This window comes from Xyrauchen texanus, chromosome 28 (genome assembly GCF_025860055.1).
Source record: "Xyrauchen texanus isolate HMW12.3.18 chromosome 28, RBS_HiC_50CHRs, whole genome shotgun sequence".
Classification (NCBI taxonomy): domain Eukaryota; kingdom Metazoa; phylum Chordata; class Actinopteri; order Cypriniformes; family Catostomidae; genus Xyrauchen; species Xyrauchen texanus.
In genome coordinates, this window is record NC_068303.1 from 15,573,184 (window position 1) to 15,593,625 (window position 20,442).

Here is a 20,442-nt window from a genome sequence, read left to right on the forward strand (position 1 = left end):
TAGGATCCGTGTAATTTCAATGTTCAATCTGCTTTTGTGGAAATCCAAGATATAAAATCCTCTCTACAGTTCCACCGCGACTGAGCTTTTTTTTTAATTATTATTTAATTTAATTTAATTTCATAAATTAGTTTTTTGCGAACAAAAATTACGTTTGACGAAAAAACTGAAAAAATGTACGCATTTATTAGTATCCACTGACCGTGAGGGCTGGGAATCGACTCCAAAAAGTATCAGCTCTTCAAGAATCGAGAATAGACTCGATACGTTGGAATCGACGCCAAAGCTGGAGTCGATTCTTTTTGGGGAAACTGGTTGTAATTTTCGGACTGTGTTTATTTCCTCGACCACTGAACTACTACACATTTCAGTAGCCTAACAGCAATACAAAAATGTACAAAAGTCTTATCAAATGACTGCATGTGTCTTGTGTAGGCCTAGTCCGTCATCATCTGTAAATCTTCTCCGTTTGTTCAACTGTATGAAGCAATCACATAAGCCCTTCAAAACGTCTGCTTTCCAGTTTTGCCGGTATTTTACTTATTACTTTATATATATATATAACGTGTATTTAAAATGGTATTAAATGAATATATATATTTTATTATTTTATTTTTACTTTATGAAATAAACCACAACAACCTGGATTGTTAAATTAAACTGCTACAAAATGTAGTTTAGGCAATTACTGTGCATTATAATTTAAACTCCTTTCTAAAATCATGAGTGGAAACTGATAAGCATCGTGCTTTGGTAATTGTTGAAACTGATTTAATTTGAGAATGGACCTATTAATAGTAGCCTAAATGATTTATTTATTTATTTTTTATATATAAATTGCGCCCCGCGACCCGACTTCGGATAAGCGGTTGAAGATGGATGGATGGATGGATGGATATAAATAGCGCAATTAACACTTAAAATGAGTGTTTATTATGAGATTTAACTTTATCTCCAGGTTTTTTTTTTTTTCTCGGAATCAACTCTCGAATCGATTCCAAAACCGGGAATCAGAATCAGACTCGTTTCCCAAATTCGGGAATCGAACAGCCCTACTAACTGTACTTGATACAGAAGTTTCCTCAGATTCAGAGTGTATGGACGAGTCCATGCAGTGGCGTGGGAGTTTTTCCCAATCTAGAATGAAGTGCATGAATAGAAATGGCGTATTTTCGAAATTTGTACTCTAGTTTTGTCTTCAACAATATCTTATTAGTTCTCAGAAGGCGAAATTTGCATTTATATTGTGAATATTCTCGAATATAATAATAGTATATCCTCCCCTTCTCAATTATAATATGAGTCTCCCCTAAAGCTTAATTGTGGACTCGCCCATTGACAACGGAGCAGGGCTGTGTGGTGTCAGGTCTCTCGCTCACTGAGAGGTTTCAATTGCGCCTGTAAGATGTTATGGAGTCTGAATATTCTACAGTTTATTTCTTTTCTAATTTCCTTAAGTTAAATCAACAATCCTCATCTTAGAAATCAAGATCCACCAGTAGCATACGTTTAAACACACATCTTTAAACTTTATATAATTTTGTTTCGTGAATACAAGCTTCTAGTTTTTCCATACAGCGAGAATGTTGAAAGTTTTGTGAGGACACTCCTTCAGGACCTGACGCACCAAGCCTACAGCCGTAAAGCTGAGGGACATATAAACTCTTTCGGTTTCTTAAAGGTAAGTTGATGTCTTTTTTAAAAAAAAACTCTATATTTATTTTGTTCGTTAAAAAACCCGATAACTTTTAATATATGACGCTTTTTCTCTGTGAGTACAGTTATAACCCATAATTTGCATGGAAGCGGTCTCTGGTCTGCTCTCTGGGAATTAATGCACAGTTCTTTATGGCTATAACTATCAAGTTCAGCCCAAATACTAGTTTGAAGAAAGAGATCTCTCAAAAAAGCAGTATGTGAGGTTTTGCAAGATGGTAGGCGTGGCGATTAAGTAGAGTTTATGTTTGGATAACATTTAGTTTATTAGTTTATGGCCAGGTCACCATTGAAAACCATGCATGAAAACATTTGGGTGACACTTATGCCCAAAAAACTAACCATCAACTTACCTTTTACTCCCACTGACTCTTTTTAAACTCTGTAATGTTAGCCATTCACTTTGCAATCCATCCTTTATCAATAAAGTGAACCATATGTAAATTAACTCAATTACTAGCCAATCTATGTATGTATGTATGTACAATCTATCTATCTATCTATCTATCTATCTATCTATCTATCTATCTATCTATCTATCTATCTATCTATCTATGTGTGTGGATATATATATATATATATATATATATATATATATATATATATATATATATATATATATATATATATATATATATACATATACATACTATAGAAGGCTATATATAGTGTATGTTGTTTGAAAAGATTGTCTGGAGACAGTTGTTTGCCAACAATAGGTTATTCTTGTTATTCTGTTGCCATTTGTATTTCCCCTGTATTATGATCACCTCGTGGGTCACAGCATGATCCTCACAACAGGAGCAGCAGGTCGATTTCCCACTTTTCCAATCAAGTCTCTCCATGAAGCCTTGCAATCAACTGTTTGGCATACCTGCCAAGTTGCAGTCAATGTCAGAACAAACCTATCAGGCAACCTCAAACTCTATCAACATTTCATTTCCATCTCTAGTTCTGGTCTGTTCTGGTTCTGGGCAATACAAGCAAGATGTGTTGTTTCAGTGAATTCAGCCTCTGAACAGATGATGGGAAATGTATTTGATGACCTTTTGACATCATTACATTTTTAGCAACATGGTATTCCAAGAAAAATTCTAAGAATTCTCAGATAAGGGTACAAACGGATTGTTTGTTTTCCTGTAATTTTATGGTTCGTTGGAGCAGCTGAAAGACTGCATTTTCTATTCTACTGCTCTTTTGACACCTGTCAGGGTTCATTTTAGTAAGGTTGCATTGGGGAATAGAAGGCTTAATGACACATGCACGCGTGCGCGCGCACACACACACACACACACACAGAGAGAGAGAGAGAGAGTTAATGGAGCTGATGTTTTATGCATGATAGGTCAAAGGTGAATACTGTACTTCTGCATGTTGAATTGCACTGACGTACTGTATACCAAGACAGATTGTGACCCACTCTTTTCAGGTAACATTTCTTTGGTTACTGTATATGTTCAGTTTGACAGTACAGATACATTGTAAATTATAGGATATATCTTTTTAAAAAGATAGTTCACCCAAAAAGTCTGTCATTATTTACTCAAACTCTGTATTCCTTTTTTAGTGGAACACAAAAGGAGATGTTAGGCATTATGTTAGTCTCAGTCACCATTCACTTTCATTATATCTTTTTTTTTTTTTCACACAAAAAAAGTGATAATTATACAGGTTTGGAACAACATGAGGGTTGATGGCAAATTAAGACAATTAACATCTTTGGGAAAACTATCCCTTTGTGAGAAAACTTGGACAAACTTGGTATTTGAATGTGTTATAATTAAAGTATGGGCATATATGCTCTGCGTTTAACTTATCTGTACAATTGGGGGGAGTAGTTGAAGTGTAGTAGGTAAGAGGGAAGTCCAGTATCCCACATGCCTGAGGGAAAAAGACATGTCATGTGAGTGTGTGGAATCTGGTGGCAAGGCACAACATTCACAATTGCTAGACTGGCAGGGTTTGCACTCAGCGCTGGTAATGGGGGCTACATTAATGAGAGGAGGGCGGTAACGAAGACAGATATTTGTGCAACTATGGCTACCGGAAGTGAAATTGGAAAGTCAAAGAGGAATGTTTAGTCATTAGAATCACTTTAAGCGCTTTGACTTATTCTGACACAATATTTGCAATCAAGACATGGTAGAAACAGAATGGGCAAGGTTTAGACATACAAAGAAGTGCAACAGGGATCTGTGTAATAGAAACTGGCATTTAAAATAAAACAAAAATACACTAATTCCTAACCAAAATAGTGCTAGTTTCATCTTCTGGAACGACAGCTGCAATAAATGAAATACCAAACTGAAATACTCTATAAGCTTTAAAAGTGTTAGTTCACCCAAAAATGAAAAGTATGTCAACATTTACCCTTATGTTGTTGCAAACCCTTTCTTTATTCCCTAAAAAAAATAGATGTTTTGGGAGTATGACAGGTTAGTCACCATTCACTTTCACTGTATAGAAAAACTTTCAATAAAAGTGGATGGTGACTAACATTATTACTAACATCTTTTGTTTTCCATAGAAGAAAGAAAGACCTACAGGTTTGTAAAAACACGAGGGTAATATTCCTTTAAGTGTTTGTAAGGAACATCGTAACTGCATGGCTAAACTGTACAATTTGACTTTGAGCCTTTTTTTTTCCATTACAACATTGATCAACATTTTCAGATCTATTATAGTGCCATTCTTTGCACAATGTTGACATAAGGATCTATATGGTTTTCTCAGTAGCCTTTAGGGTGCGTGAGTGGCACTTGTATCACTTATAGCAAGACACCAGTTGTGAAACCACCTGTAGAGCATTATAGTTTGTGACTAGAGAGGCTGAGGATGCTTCTGAATCATTAGGTACTGGAGCACACAATAAGACACCATCTGCTCACCACCCACATTTCATTCAAGATGCAGCATCTCATGCATTGGTTTGTTTCTGATTCAGTTTTTGCAAAAGGCTTTTAAAGCATTTTGAACATAAAAGCTACGTTGCCTAATCATGTCTTTCATTTTGGTTCCTCTTCAGAAAGAATATGTGGGCCTGAATCTTATCTCTGTCTATATATGTGCCCCCTTGTTTTTTCATAGTTTTTTCCGTTTGACAGTAGCACATAAAGTTTTTTTCCTTCAGGATGGAAAGTTCTGGGTTTCTTGTGGCTTGCTGAGTATCTGAGGGAAAAGGGGGAGTAAGCTGAAAGCTACTACGCCCATGTTTATGCCTGTCTGCCTGTGTGATGCCAGCCAAGGGAGGAGCCACCCTTATGATGGCCCTGATAAACTAGCAGACTGAGCAAACCCATTTTAATTTATTTTGCAGAGGTGGCACAACATGACTTAAAAAAAATCACTCTAAAAAGATCTATAACATTTATTTCTAATAGGTAAAAAGGTAAGCAGAAGCTCCTAATAGGGATAGTTCACTCCAAAATGAAAATTCTGTCATCATTTACTCACATTCATGTCATTTAAAGCTGTTTGACTTTCTTTCTTTCATAGAACATAAGAGGAGAAATTTTGAAGAATATTGATGCTTTGTGTTTTCCATACAATAAAAATAAATGGAAACTGAGGCTAACATTCTTACCATCTCCTTTTGTGTTCCTCTGTTCTTTTCCTTGCGAAAATAGAGAGCTCATGGCAAATTTGCCACAAACATGCTGCAAATTCGGCACTGATCATTTTCACATGCAAATGAGCTTTTACTCTGACTATATTAGGAAGACATAAACACCTACTTATTAATGCAATTATGTAATCAGCCAATCGTGTGGCAGCAGTGCAATGCATAAAATCATGCAGATATGGGTCATGAGCTTCAGTTAATGTTCAAATCAACCATCAGATTGGGGAACTATTATTTTTTTATCTCAATGATTTCAAAAGTGGCATGATTGTTGGTGCCTGATGGGCTGGTTTTGAGTATTTTTGTAACTGCTGATCTCCTGGGATTTTCACACACAACAGTCTCTAGAGTTTACTCAGAATGGTGCCGAAAAAAAAAAAAACATCCAGTGAGAGACATTTCTGCGGACAGAAACGCTTTATTGATGAGAGAGGTCAACGGAGAATGGCCAGACTGGTTTGAGCTGACAGAAAGGCTACAAAAACTCAGATAATCACTCTGTACAATTGTAGTGAGCAGAATAGCATCTTAATGCACAGCACATTGAAACTTGAGGCAGATGGGCTACAACAGCAGAAGACCACGTCGTGCACTTAATTAGGACAATAGTGTTTCTAATAAAGTGCTGAGAGAGTGTATTATAATATAATATAATAATTGAATATAATATATAGTATATAATAATTCAAATACATTACATTATTGAGGTGGACATGTAAACATTGATTAGACAATACAAAAAGGTGCTTTAGGATTAAATACATTTCTTTTATATCCATGTCATTGACCATAAACCTGTCACTGGCTTATAGTCCACAGCAGTCCATTTTGCAACTGAGTTTGTCAATATGTCCGAAGCAGACTTGGGCTGACCTCACAGGATGCGTACTTACATCCGTCTGCGTTATTTCCTTTATGAACATGCGTAAAACAGACATTTTTGTAGAGTCTCACTGTGGTTATGTCATGTTACACTGGTTTTCATCCATAATTGTCACGTTTTTAGGACGCTGAGCCAAGTTAAATGTCATTTTAAAATTGGAAAAAGTTACATTTTGTTTTGTGGCATGCAGCTGCATTTGAACATCTATTACATGGTTTGTTGTAGAGCCCGACCGATATGGGATTTTTGAGAACGAAACCAATTTTAAAGGGGGAAAATTCACTCATTACCGACATGGTGGCCGATATAGTTAATTTTTGAGCCAGAATGAAAACAGACCTTTTCTTTATGGATTGTTCACCAGTACAAATATTTTTTATCAAAGAATATTTGACATTATTATTATTCTACATTGTTAACAAATTATAGAAATGAACACTGAGAAAATAAAGAATAAATAAAAATACAATAAATAGCTAAATAAACATCAGTACTGTATGTTTAGTATCAGTGAATTGTTGACCATTAAAATAAAGAATAATCTCAAATACAATAAATAGCTAAATAAACATCAGTAGTACTGTTTAGTGTCAGTCAAACGCTGACTATTTTAATTCTGCCAGTCAATTAGTGTCAGGTTGTAAAACAAGAAGCATTTACACCTGCCGAGACAAGAGATAAACAGCAGCAGCAGTGTTACACAGTATTCTGCTATGCAAGATCAGGGGAAACCTTTCAAGGGTGGAAAACCAGACTTTTAAATGTTACATTTTATAAATGCAATGACTGGAATTGTTCGGTTGAAATGGGTACCAAACTCTGAATCCTGAACAAAACAGTTTGGTGAATACATGATTACACATTAGCTTCCACTCAGCTGGCAAGCAATGAAAGTAGCTATGTGATTAGATAGTTAGCTATGAGCTCGTTGTCATGGAGAGTAAAAGACAGAGTGCATGGCATTGCGTCTCATCAACTAAGTAACAATGTAACATGAAATCGACACTTAATGGTCACAAACCACCACCACACCATTGTCTGCTGAGCTGCAAAAAGATGCTCTGCATACCTTTCAATCTGCTACATTACTGATAAACTAACTCACACCGCTTAACGTCAGCTCTAGTCAGCTCTATAAACAATGGAGTCGGAGCATGCTCTGCTGTATAAACTATGTTATGACATGAATTCTAAAGCAATGTTTTCTGCATTATATGTTCTCAAAAAAAGTTTTAATATCTGTGCATATCTGTAAACATATAAGCCAATACCAATATATCGGTGAAAGGCTAATATCTGCTGACCGATATATCGTTCGAGGACTAGTTTTTTGTCTGTAATGTTCCTTGGCCTTTACAGATGAGTTACTTGTACAGCTGGAGCTGCGCTGACTCCCCCCTGCTGTCTGTGGCTCATGAAGGTTGTACTTCAAGCTTGAATTTGTTTTGTTGGTAGAAAACATTTATTATTATGAAATTTAAATGCGGTCAGGGAACATAGTTGATTTTACATAATAAATCGCACTGAATTAACACATTAAATCAACTGCTATAATTCTTACATGAAAATCCAGGTGCCAAAGAGTAATTTATGGTATTTTTGGAAAAGAAGGATTTAAAAAAATATATAATTTTAGTAACCCATGAGAGAGTTAAGTAAAGCATTTTTATAATATAAATATAAATAATACTAATTTTAGTCCATTGTACTTATATGCAAGGGTTTGTGTGGGTAGAGTTGAGACAAAACATGGAAGTTGCCCATATTTCTGTTATACATCCTTTTTTCCACGGTCACCCAAAAGTCCTACTTCATTTTCAATATGTGTAAACTCTTCAGAATTAAATAAAATATATATCATCCATTTCAATTAATGAAAAAGATTTATCAAGAACAGCATCTAGATTTCACCTGGGTTTTTTTCCGAACCACATATGCATTCTAAGGTTAAAGTATATTTTGGCAAACAGAAATGTACACAGTCACTTTAAGCACAGTGTCAAACAATATAGCAAATGTAAACTTACACAAGTCAGAATGTACTAAAAATGTTTTTTTTTTTTTAACAAGACAGAATAGAAAAGGATGAACTAAAGTAGTAATGGAGAGACTAGTAGAAAGAGAGGGAGTAAGAGCATATGGCTATGCAACAGACTTATGCAACCTGTCATTAAATTTCACCATCCCTGCCACCTCACCATTTATATTGTCTTTCTATAATTTGTTTAAATAAAACTGACTGTGCCTCACACCCTGCCCCCTCTTATTGCCGCAAACACAGGCTCATGTACATTAAAAGACACCTACATATGCAAAAAAAAAATAATTTCTCCCTGGTAACCCACACTGATTTAATTGTTGCTAAGGTTTTATAGTAACAGAAATGCCCTCATATTAGCATCCGCTTTTACCCCACCCCACCTACACCCCCACTATAAAGTCAATAAATTCTCACCTTAACAAGGTATTAAATGGTTTCCATGGAGACCAGGATCCACTCCTGCGCTTTGGAAGGGTTACACATTTTCCATTATACAGACACCCACATCTGGCAAAGGAAATGGGAAACTCTTTTTGTTGCTGGCTTATAAAAGTGACTAATTTAGGTTAAAAATATCTATTTCCTTATACTTTTGTAGGGGGCTAGTAGAAAAACGCAGAAACTTCAGTGGAGAGGAGCAAGGGTCTGAGATTATTGTGTGAGAGAGTTTCATCATGGGAAAACAGAACAGCAAGTTGCGCCCAGAGGTCCTGAATGACCTGCGAGAGAACACAGAGTTCACAGACCATGAGCTGCAGGAGTGGTACCGTGGTTTCCTTAAGGACTGCCCTTCCGGCCACTTAACGGTTGAGGAATTCAAGAAGATCTATGCCAATTTCTTTCCATATGGGGATGCAACAAAGTTCGCAGAGCATGTCTTTCGAACCTTTGACACCAACGGTGATGCCACCATTGACTTCCGGGAGTTCATAATTGCACTGAGTGTGACCTCACGTGGAGGCCTGGAACAGAAGCTCCGTTGGGCCTTTAGCATGTATGATTTGGACAGCAATGGATACATCAGCAGAGCTGAAATGCTGGAGATTGTACAGGTGAGTTCCAGCTCTTAACCCTCATTTTCTGTTTGGGGTCTGAGAACATACTTAAAGGGATGGTTCACCCAAAAATGAAAATTCTGTCATCATTTACTCACCCTCATGTTATTTGAAACCCGTTTGACTTTCTTTCTTCCCTGGAATACAGAAGGAGATTTTAGGCAAGTAGGTATGTAAGCCCCAATCACCATTCAGTTTCATTGCATCTTTTTTCTATACAGTAAAAGTGAATGGTGATTAGGGCTAGCATTCTGACATGACCTTTTATGTTATATGGAAGAAAGTAATATAGGTTTAAAACAACATGAGGGTGAGTTGGGTTGATTACACCCACTACAAGTTTCACCCACTAGAATCTACGTCAACTTCAAATAACCGGCGAAAGTCAGATGCCACATAATTCATTCATTGCGTTTATCGTGTTTAGCTACCAGAAACCTATGCTTACCCATAAACCTAACCGCAATTTCAATGTTCTAGGAAATGTATTAATTCATACTGCCATATCGCCAGGTGGCGACAGTGAAGAGAAGAGCGATGAAAGTGAACATGAGAAAAAGCTATACTACTGTGTGGCTATCAGGCTAATCAGCTAGCAGTATGCTAAGTAGGCTAACCAATAAGCTTGTGAGACAACATGAATCATAAAGTAGCCTTACAAAAAAATTTAAACTAGCTGTAAACGTGCCGCAAATTTGCTGCTCGTTATTTTCACATTTAATTCACTGCAAAATTTTGCAGCTCTTCACCGATAAAGGTGAATCTCAGCAAACCTTTGGCAACAATGGACAATTTGCTGCAAGTTTGCCACAAAGCTCATTTGCATGTGAAAATTATCAGTGGCAAATTTGCCATTAACTCTCGATTTTCATAATGGCTATTGTGATAGGATTTTAAAAGTTCGTTTTGAGATCAAATGGGGCGTTAATTGTAGTGGGTGTAAAATGTACAAGGGGTGTAACTTGTAGTCTTGCAGGACATCGACGGATACACAAGTGTTTTTTGGGGTGGGGAGACCATCCCTTTAACATTTAAGTATTTGGTTGATGTTTAATGATTTTCCATAATTTTATGAGAACTGACTGGCAAGATTTCAAGTATACAACTTGCTTCAACCATCCTCCATGAACAATATTACATTACTTACTGTATGTTAAAAGTGCCTCGGAGACCCAATCTATAAAACAATTAAATACAACGATTTTCCCATTTTAAGATTCTCTGATTATTATACAGTGTTTATTTAAATTTGTATAACTTATTTTCTAAGATGTGTTTTTGCTGTGGTCAATTTGACCCCAAACAGAAACAATAGTACCAGTCACATTTACTGCATGAGATGTCTAACCATGTGGGAAAACAGAGGGATTAAAGCTTCAATAACATATGGCTACTTGGTTTTGATTAAGTCCGAGATAAATCAGAATTTGAAGAGAGAGAGAAAAAAAAGTAATGTATTTCAAAATACATTAATGTTCCCTTTACAAAAGGCTTCACTTTGATGTTGCGCTGCTAAGCACTGCTAAGCGCTGCTAAGCGCTACGGGGAACAGCTTTCGCTGTGAGCCGAGCTGAAATAATGTGTGGAACACGTCAATGAACATTGACCGGAATTTATAGCCTCGGTTGATGTAATCATTAGATGCACCTGAGGCCAGGCTATAAATGGATACGTCACCAGGTGTCGTCAGAAACTCTTTTTTCAGAGCGATTCTGTTTCTGTGTGTTTCACACACCCTGTCAAAACTTTCTTTCCTTTGTTAGGAGATAGAATCAGTTAGGCAGTGTGCAGTGAATGTTGTTCTATTTTTCTCTTCTGTTTAGAAAATATTATATATATATTTAAAAAAAAGCGAGAGAATGACTGAAAGCAAGCGGTGCGTGTTCCCCTCTTCTCGCTCTATAGATGAAGGCGGCACACATCAGTTTTTGCTGTTTGTTTGGGGGTAAGAGCACGCTGCTCTGGCGTTGCAGCAGGGCGGTCGCGAGCACTGCGATTTGCTTTAACAGGCAGAGTGCGTCGTGCTGCGCCTAGCTTGCTTCGGAGTCAGCACTCACGCGAAAAGATCGTTACGTGGGGCTGCGTGCATGGATTTGGCTGAGGAGCAAGAGGCGGGTTGATCCCTTTCTCTCACTCTCTCCCCAAACCCAGCTGGTCCTTCACATGATCTCGGCGTGTTCCGGCGCTTCTTCGGATCATGAGGTGGATCGCAATTCTCTTCCGCCTCCGAGCTTTCCGTCCGCGATAAAAAAAATATACGGAGGAATTGCTCGATGTTGTTACTCGTCGCGGTTGCCAGATTGGACTGGCCACGCGAAAAAGAGACCCCCAAGCGCTCCAAATTAGGGGATAGATTTTATCTTCCAGTCTAAGAAAGGGAACGCCTAATGGGTCCCTTCCCTTTCTTTGATAACCTCCATGAAGAGCTTTTTCTCTCATGGAGAACCCCTAAAAATAAATAAATAAATATATATATATATATATATATATATATATATATATATATAATCTTCCGTGTTCACATACCCTCGGCGCCATTATATTTGACTATCGTGGGTGCTGAGGCACGGGGGTATTCAGTGATGCCGCCGGTCGAAGAGATGCTTGAGGGCTATCTCTCACCGGGCTCGGCATCGTCACTTAAAGCCCTCTCTCCCTCAAAGCCTTGTAGGACAACCTCCACTTTAGTGAGAAGGGCTTATCAAGCAGCAGGTCAGGCTGGTGCTGCTCTGCACACTATGCTTTTTTTCAGGCGTACCAGGCTGACCTCCTGGACGACCTGAGTGTGGGTTCTGCGCTTGACAAGCAAGCCTCAGACCCACCTCGGTCCTGACTGAAGGGAGGCTCAAAAGCAAAGCGTGGCGAGTCGTGCTCCTCCTCCCAGGGATTGGGGACAGTCTCGCGCCCTCGCCAGCCCGAAGCAAGACCTCAGGACTATAAATTCTAGTAAGAGAAAACCCTGGCGGTCTTGCGCCTAGATTAGGGGTAGCTCCCTCGGGACGGGCGCGTGCTTCACTTCACCCCTCCCGGTACCCCCTCGAAGCCCCTCCATTCCGCCACCTCTTGGTGTTTCGGGTTGCAGAGGCTTCCGTCAAAATCGGGTGTTTTCAGCTGTTCCTGCATTTTATTCAGGGCCGAAACACCCGACAACCCTCAACAGGAAGTGTTAAAATATAATACCCATCTCAGAGATCCTGGCAGCGTGGAAACTTCTGCCGGATATATTCTTTTCTGTGGGTCTTATAAGGGCGTCAGGATTTAATTCTCTCGCCACTTTTCCGTGTTTCAACGGCGTGTTCTCACTACCGTAAACCGGATTTCTTTTTTGTAAAAACAAAAACAAAAAACTCAATCTCCTGGTTAAAGGGGCCATGGTATGTGTTCCCCTTCCAGAGAGAGAGTTAGGTTATTACACTAAATACTTCCCGTTTCCCATGGAGGGTGAGGGGTGGCGTCTGGCTTAGATCTTAAAGCTTGAACTACCCGTGGGTGTTCAAGTCCAAGATGATGCCTGTCAAGACGGTCGTGTCTCAAGCCCTACAACTCGTTTGGCTGGTCACCATCGATCTTATGATGCACTTCTATACTTCATTTAGAAGTTCTGCCACAACATGGAAAGTTCCTGAGGTTCACTTCGGGGCGAAGTCTTCCAGGGTCAGGTTCTTTCACTCAGCCTAGCCCTTTTTACCGCACATTCACAATGCATGATGTAGCTGGCTCCTTGCGACTCGGGGCATCTGCATTCTGAATTACGTAGGCGACTGACTGATCCTAGTGCAGTTCCAGGAACTGGCAGTTCAGCACAGGGACATCGTCTTAGCTCATCTGTTTCTCTGGGGTTGAGGCTCAGCGCCAAGAAAAGCGTCCTCTCTCCCACTCAGAACACTGTCTATCGGGGCATCGTATGGAGTTCAATCTCAATGCGGGCACAACTGTCTCCCGCTAGGATTGAGTCCATTCAGATCACCCTGAGCAAAGTCAGGCTAGGTCAAGGTTGCACTGTTATCAGTACCAGCGATTTCCAGGTCTCAGGGCTGAACAGCGTCCACGGTGATCCCTCTGGACCTTCTGCTCATGAGACCGTTTTTGTTGTGGCCAAAAGCCAGGGGATTTCTTCCAAGGGCCAAAACCCCTGGGCTAAATAGGGTTACTGCGCCTCAGGCTTCGTTCCCTTCCTATGTGGTTCAGACCCGGTTTTCTGCCTTGGGTCCCACTCTAGGTGCGTCTTGTTGTCGCAGACTGCTAACGACAGACGCCTCCCTGATGGGCGGGGTAGCGGCCTTAAGTGGTCGTCCAGCTTAAGGGGATAGGAGGGTCATCAGCTCGGTTGTCACAGTCTCTGTCTCGGGTTGATGGCTGTATTTCTGGCCCTGAAATACCTCCTCCTGAGGCTGCCATGTCTTGGTGCGGGTGGACAATACAGCAGTAACCTCTTACATAAATCTTCAAGGAGACCCACGTTCTTGTCAGCTGTATTTCTGACACGTCGGATTCTCCTTAGGGCCCAGGGTAAGGTCCTGTCACTCAGGTCAGTTATATCCCTGGATGCCCGTTATACTGAGAGCAGATTTACGGTCCAGACAGGAAATACCAACGGGGAGTTAAGAACTCCACCCTAAGGTAGTAGTTGCCCAGAGTTCAGCCAGCAAGGGTTTTTGCCTCTTACTGATAGCACCAGCTGGCCAAACAGGGCTTGGTTCTCGGAGCTAATCTCTTCCCTCGACGGCTCGCCTTGGGCGATTCGAACAGGAAGGATCTTCTATCTCAGGCACAGGGCAATATTTCATCCCTGCCCCAAATTGTGGAATCTTTCATGTTTGGCCCCTAAGGGTACCAACTGAGGGACACAGGGCTCTCTCCTGAGGTTATCGAGACCTTTTTAAATGCCAGGCTTTTTCCACTTGGAACAAGTTTGGGTGAGATCTTAGGGCAGAAGAGGACCTCTTCAGCCTCTATGAATAGCGCAGTGTCTCCTCTACTTCTCCCTGAAATCACCCAGCCCCTTGGGTCTGGACGTTAAGACACATACATGACCCAGAATGCGTCTGTATGTGTTTCTCTCCCGGTTTCTCTGCTCCCGGGAGTCTTGGCAATGTTCACCAGCAAGGGTCTTGCCTCCTAATAATGGCTGCGCTGGCCGAACAGGATATGTTTCTCGGAGTTAATTCCTCTCCTCGACGGCTTGCCTTGGGCGATTCGAACAGGGAGGACCTTCTCATCCTTGAGGTCATCGAGAGCATTTCAAGTGCTAGGGCTCCCTCCACTTGGAACTGATCTGGGTAGATTTTACAGGGCAGAAGAGGACCTCTTCAGCCTCTGTTGATAGCGCAATGTCTCCTCTACTTCTCCCCGAGTCGCCCAGTCCCCCCCCCCCTCCCCCTAGGGAGGGGCTGAACATAGAAACGCAAATGCGCCTGTATGCGTTTCCTTCTGCTAAAGTTCTTATTACAGAACCAGCTAACTGCCAGTTTGCTTCAGTTCTGTATTTTCTGTAGAAAGAACTGTCAGCGGGCACTTGCCTCGCCACTGCCAGGCTGTATTTGGCCACTGCGGTTTGCCACGGCTTGGTGGGCGGGGTGCCCTCAAAGAGGCATCCTCATTATTGCCCGGGCCTACGAGGCGCGCGGTCAAGCTTCGCCAGTAGGTTTCAGGGTGCACTCTACCAGAGGGCACTCCTCCTCTAAAACCTTGGCTAGAGGTCTCCCTCTGCAGCAAGTTTGTGATGCGGCAGGTTGTCCTCTCCGCACACATTCATTAGATTTTTATAGTTTGGATGTTTTGCCACTCCGGGCTCTTATGCCCTTGAGTCGACATCTCAAGCTCATGTCTGGACAAGTTTGTGATGCGGCAGGCTGGTCCTCTACGCTCACATTCATCAGTTTTCATGACAAGTTTGTGTTGCGATAGGGTTCTCTTCGCACATATTCATCGAACTTTATGGGTTAGATACTTTGCTACTCCGGGCTCTTATGCCCTTGAGTCAACATCTCAGCTCATGCCTGAGCAAGTTTGTGATGCGGCAGGCTGGTCCTCTCCGCTCACATTCATCAGTTTTATGGCAAGTTTGTGTTGCGATAGGGTTCTCTTCGCACACATTCATCGAACTTTATGGGCTAGATGCTTTGCTACTCCGGACTCTTATGTCCTTGAGTCGACATCTCAGCCCATGCCTAAACAAGTTTGTGATGCGGCAGGTTGTCCTCGCCGCACACATTCATTGGACTTTTTTAGTTTGGATGTTCTGCACTCCGGGCTCTCATGCCCTTGAGTCGACATCTCAGCTCATGCCTGAACAAGTTTGTGATGCGGCAGGCTGGTCCTCTCCACACACATTCATCAAAATTTAATGGTTTAGATGTTTATGCTACTCCGGGCTCTTATGCCCTTGAGTCGACATCTCAAGCTCATGTCTGAGACCTCTCGCGTTTTTGTGAGTACACTGCACAACCGTAGGGGTCCGGACAGCCCCAAGTGCGGCGGCGTGGGTATTGCGTTCCCCGTAGCACTTGGCAGCGCAACATCAAAGTGAAGCCTTTTGTAAAGGGAACGTCTCGGGTTACATGTGTAACCCTTGTTCCCTGAAAAAGGCGGAACGAGATGTTGCACTGCTTTGCCGCACTGGGACGTCCCAGGACTGCTCTTCAAAAAGAAGTATCTGACGACACCTGGTGACGTATCCATTTATAGCCTGGCCTCAGGTGCATCCAATGATTACATCAACCGAGGCTATAAATTCCGGTCAATGTTCATTGACGTGTTCCACACATTATTTCAGCTCGGCTCACAGCGAAAGCTGTTCCCCGTAGCGCTTAGCAGCGCAACATCTCGTTCCGCCTTTTTCAGGGAACAAGGGTTACACATGTAACCCGAGACGTTTTTATGTTTGGGGTACCAGACTCCAAAAAATAAAATAGTAAAGTCAATCTCAACGGAACATGGGGGTTAAACAGTCAGCTGATGTTTTCTCTTTGTACTGTACAAATGTACATGTACGTGCTGTGTATATTCTTAGGCATGCTGAAAGACAAATAAGTTAACAACTTTCTTTTCTTTTTTTTTTGCCTTCCTTTTTGTTAATTTAAAGATGTATTTTGCTTGATAAACCTTTGGTTTCAGAGCAGCTTGTTCCATATCAATATTGGCTTAGTCTAATGTTTGGTGATACAGACGTCCTGAATAAACAGATGCCCTCAATTAAGTGTTCCTCAGGCCATATGGTCTTGCCACAAATGGTGGCCAAACACAAAGGATTTGTTCACTACTTCAAAAGGACTGTTGACTCTCAAGGTTAATAACATAGATGGCTCTTTTACACCTGCAAAGCTGAGGCTAGCTATAAAAAATATATATGTCTGACAGAGAAATTGTCTAGTGGACATTAACCTTTGAAGTCATCTAATGGTAATTCATTTTATTTTAAGGTGTGACAGCAACATACATGATGGAATTTCATGTGAGGTTGCAAGTCATTTTTAATTGTCAGTTGTGGCATTATGGGGAAACTGTTATTCAGATAATCAGAGATAAATGCTGAAAATGAAACAGGTTGTGTAAGATATATGAACGTCAGAGAACTGAAAACTCAAGTCTTTGGATGTTATGGTAAACATATGTTTTGACACACGGTTTCGCAAATTTGCGTAGGCAATTTATAAAATGGTGTCATCTGTGATGAAGATGCCCGAGGATGAGTCAACTCCAGAGAAACGCACAGACAAGATATTCCGACTGATGGACACGGACAATGATGGTAAGCCTTCCTCCTGAGACCTGTTTCTCACTCACAGTTAATATTTCCATCGATCTAGTATCTATCTACAGTATCTATCTGTCCATCCATCCGTGTGTCTGTCTTTTTCTGTCTTTTCTCCTTTCCATCTATCCATCTATTGTATCTATAGTTGAAGTCAGAAGTTTACATACACTTAGTTTGAAGTCATTAAACACATTTTTTAAAACAGATTTAATATTAGCAAACTATATTTTTGGCAAGTGTTTTAGGACATCTAATGTGTGCATGACACGAGTAATTTTCCAACAATTGTTTACAGACAGATTGTTTCACTTTTAATTGACTAGATCACAATTCCAATGGGACAGCAGTTTACATTCACCAAGTTAACGTTGCCTTTAACCAGCTTGGAAAATTCCAGAAAATTATGTCAAGCCTTTAGACAATTAGCTTCTGATAGGTGGTGTACTGAAAAGGAGGTGTACCTGTGAATGTATTTTAAAGCCTACCTTCAAACTCTGTGCCTCTTTGCTTGACAAAATTTGATAAAAAGAAACCAGCCAAGACCTCAGAAAACAAATTGTGGATGTCCACAAGTCTGGTTCATCCTTGGGAGCAATATCCAAATGCCTGATGGTACCACGTTCATCTGTAAAAACAATAGTACTCAAGTATCATCATACCGCTCAGGCAGGAGATGCATTTGGTCTCCAAGAGATGAACGTAGTTTAGTGCAAATCAATCCCAGAACAACAGCAAAGGAACTTGTGAAGATGCTGGAGGAAACAGATAGACTAGTATATATAACCACAGTAAAAGGAGTCCTATATGGACATTGCCTGAAAGGCTGCTCAGCAAGGAAGAAGCCACTGCTCCAAAACCACCATAAAAATGCCAGACTACAGTTTGTAAGTGCTCATGGGGACAAAGATCTTACTTTTTGGATAAATGTCCTCTGGTCAAATGAAAGAAAAATGTAACTGTTTGGCCATAATAACCACCCCATGTTTGGAGAAATAAAGGGTGAAGCTTGAAAGCCGAAGAACACCATCCCAACGTAAAGCATGGGGGTGGCAGCATCATGTTGTGGGGGTGCTTTGCTGCAGGAGGGACTAGTGCACTTCACAAAATAGATGACATCATGTGGAAGGACATTTATGTGGATATATCGAGTTAAAGCTTGGTCACAAATGGGTCTTCCAAATGGACAATGACCCCAAGCTTAACCACCAAAATTGTGACAAAATGGCTTAAGAACAACAAATTCAAGGTATTGGAGAGCCATCACAAAGCCCTGACCTCAATCCGATAGAAAAATTGTACATTTAAAGAAATAAAAGCTGAAATAAATAATTCTCTCTACTATTATTCAGACATTTCACATTCTTAAAAGTAATCCTAATTGACCAACAAAAAGGAATGTTTTCTACAATGAAATGTCAGGACTTGTGAAAAACTGAGTTTAAATGTATTTGGCTAAGGTGTATGTAAACTTCTGACTTCAACTCATGCTATCCATCTGTCTGCATTGAACTGTTGGAAATGGGTCATGTAACCTCTGGTTTTCTCTTCTATAGGCAGACTTTCTCTTGAGGAATTCATCAAAGGTGCCAAGAGCGACCCCTCTATTGTCAGACTATTACAGTCTGACCAAAGCACGTCTCGACAGTTATAAATACAAATGTGAAAAGCAGCTGACAGGCAACCACAAAAATGCACACTAAAAAGACAGAAATATTAGAAGGTTTGTTGCTTGAATCTGAATTCAAACCGTATTTGACATATTTACAGTAATGGAATTCATTTGAAAATTAGAGGAGAAAAAGCACTGCCTTCAAAAAAATGGCTGTTGGGCCATTTGGGTGAAAACATTGTGTTAGTAAACATATTTAATTCTAGATCTAAAAATAGTCAAAATTGTGTTGAAATACCCTTAACATAAAAGTAGGCTACTGCTCATTATAGTACAATCATTAGATTATTTTGTCAGATGTTGATTATGGGTATATACACTACAGGTGGTCTGGATGCATTTGAAGCAGCACTGACTGAAAGTGCGGACCTAAAAATCATGTAGATGTTGGACCATCAAAATGCCTAGTGCTTTATTTTTTTTTTAAATGTATTGCCTTGTTAGGTATGTTTCAGAATATACTGAAAATCTCTTTAAGCTGCTTTGATTTACATGTATTTTTGTGCTCAAATACAGCTTTTAGATTTAATTAGTCAAAAGAAAAATACCAGAGCATGTTTGGCCGTTTTTGTTATCAGGAGTTGATTCAAAATTATTTAAAATATAATACGGATTGGCAAACTATTTTGAAGTGCAATATAATCGGAGCACATGAGAATAATTTGCTGCATTGTAACATCCGATTTAAAACCCAGTTGGCTTTAATTCTAAAGTTTATGATTACAAGGACAAAACGCAAGAGGACAGTCCTAAATCCTTTTTTTTTTTAATCACCATACTGCCCTCAAGGTAAAAACCAGCAGGCTTTAGGCTGATACAGTGGTTAACAAATTAATATTTCAACAATGTTGTCCATTTGAATATATGGAGAAGATAGAATAGCAGACAGGTGGTTAGTTTCTCCATGTCCTTTCTCTATTCCAATGTCAATAAAAACAGAATAGATGCTTTTGGATATTTAGTTGCACAGAATGTAATGTTGAATTTTCTCCAAGTTCTGTGTTAGTGCAGAGAATGAACCTCCTTACTATAAACATTATCGCTTATTAGATCATGCTCTAAATTTTCACCGTTGCATGAAGTACAGTATTTTTGTGCTTTAAAAAGCTCTACGTAAAATGCTTTGTTTTAAGAGTTTAAATGAAATGCCAAACCTAATATTTGTACTGGATATATTAGATTTAAGAGTCATTTTTTATTTTATATAATCGTAATTGTGCTATAAGCAATGAGGTTTCAACTAGAACAATAATTCTGTCTTTACTGTAGCTGGGAATGGGATGTCCAGCCATATTGTGGTAAAGCCAAAGCATCATTGCGAATCATAATGTTGCATCTTAACTGAGCAGTGTACTTGTCTGCATGAATTATCAATAACCCACTGATTCATAGGCCATTTAAGTCACTAGTGTCCACTTGAAAATGTGTGGATATTTGTAAGAACTGCTCGATAATGTGGATAAGATAGTCTTAAACTGTCACAGGGATGTAATAAAATCTAGCCAATTTATTACTTGTTTTGTTTTATTTTCATAAAAACATTTCAATTTTCAAAACAAAGCAGTGTAAGAAAAATCTACACAATGCCCACATCACACCCGGTCCAGCACATCAGACAAATTTGATTACAAGTTGGCTGACTTCAGTAACACAATTAAAAACAAATAGTCACATCAGAGGGAGAAACGGTGAAAGAGAAT

The 20,442-nt window shown here is 39.9% G+C and overlaps 1 protein-coding gene across 1 annotated transcript; it reads left to right on the plus strand.

The window, feature by feature from the left end:
• Positions 1-1,391: 1,391 nt before the first annotated feature.
• Positions 1,392-20,243, plus strand: LOC127622138 (hippocalcin-like protein 1). The gene is made up of 4 exons (XM_052096089.1): positions 1,392-1,681; positions 8,861-9,314; positions 16,962-17,067; positions 18,627-20,243. The coding sequence occupies exons 2-4, from the start codon at positions 8,937-8,939 to the stop codon at positions 18,722-18,724; spliced, it is 582 nt and encodes a 193-aa protein (XP_051952049.1). The 5' UTR covers positions 1,392-1,681; positions 8,861-8,936; the 3' UTR covers positions 18,725-20,243.
• Positions 20,244-20,442: the final 199 nt, after the last annotated feature.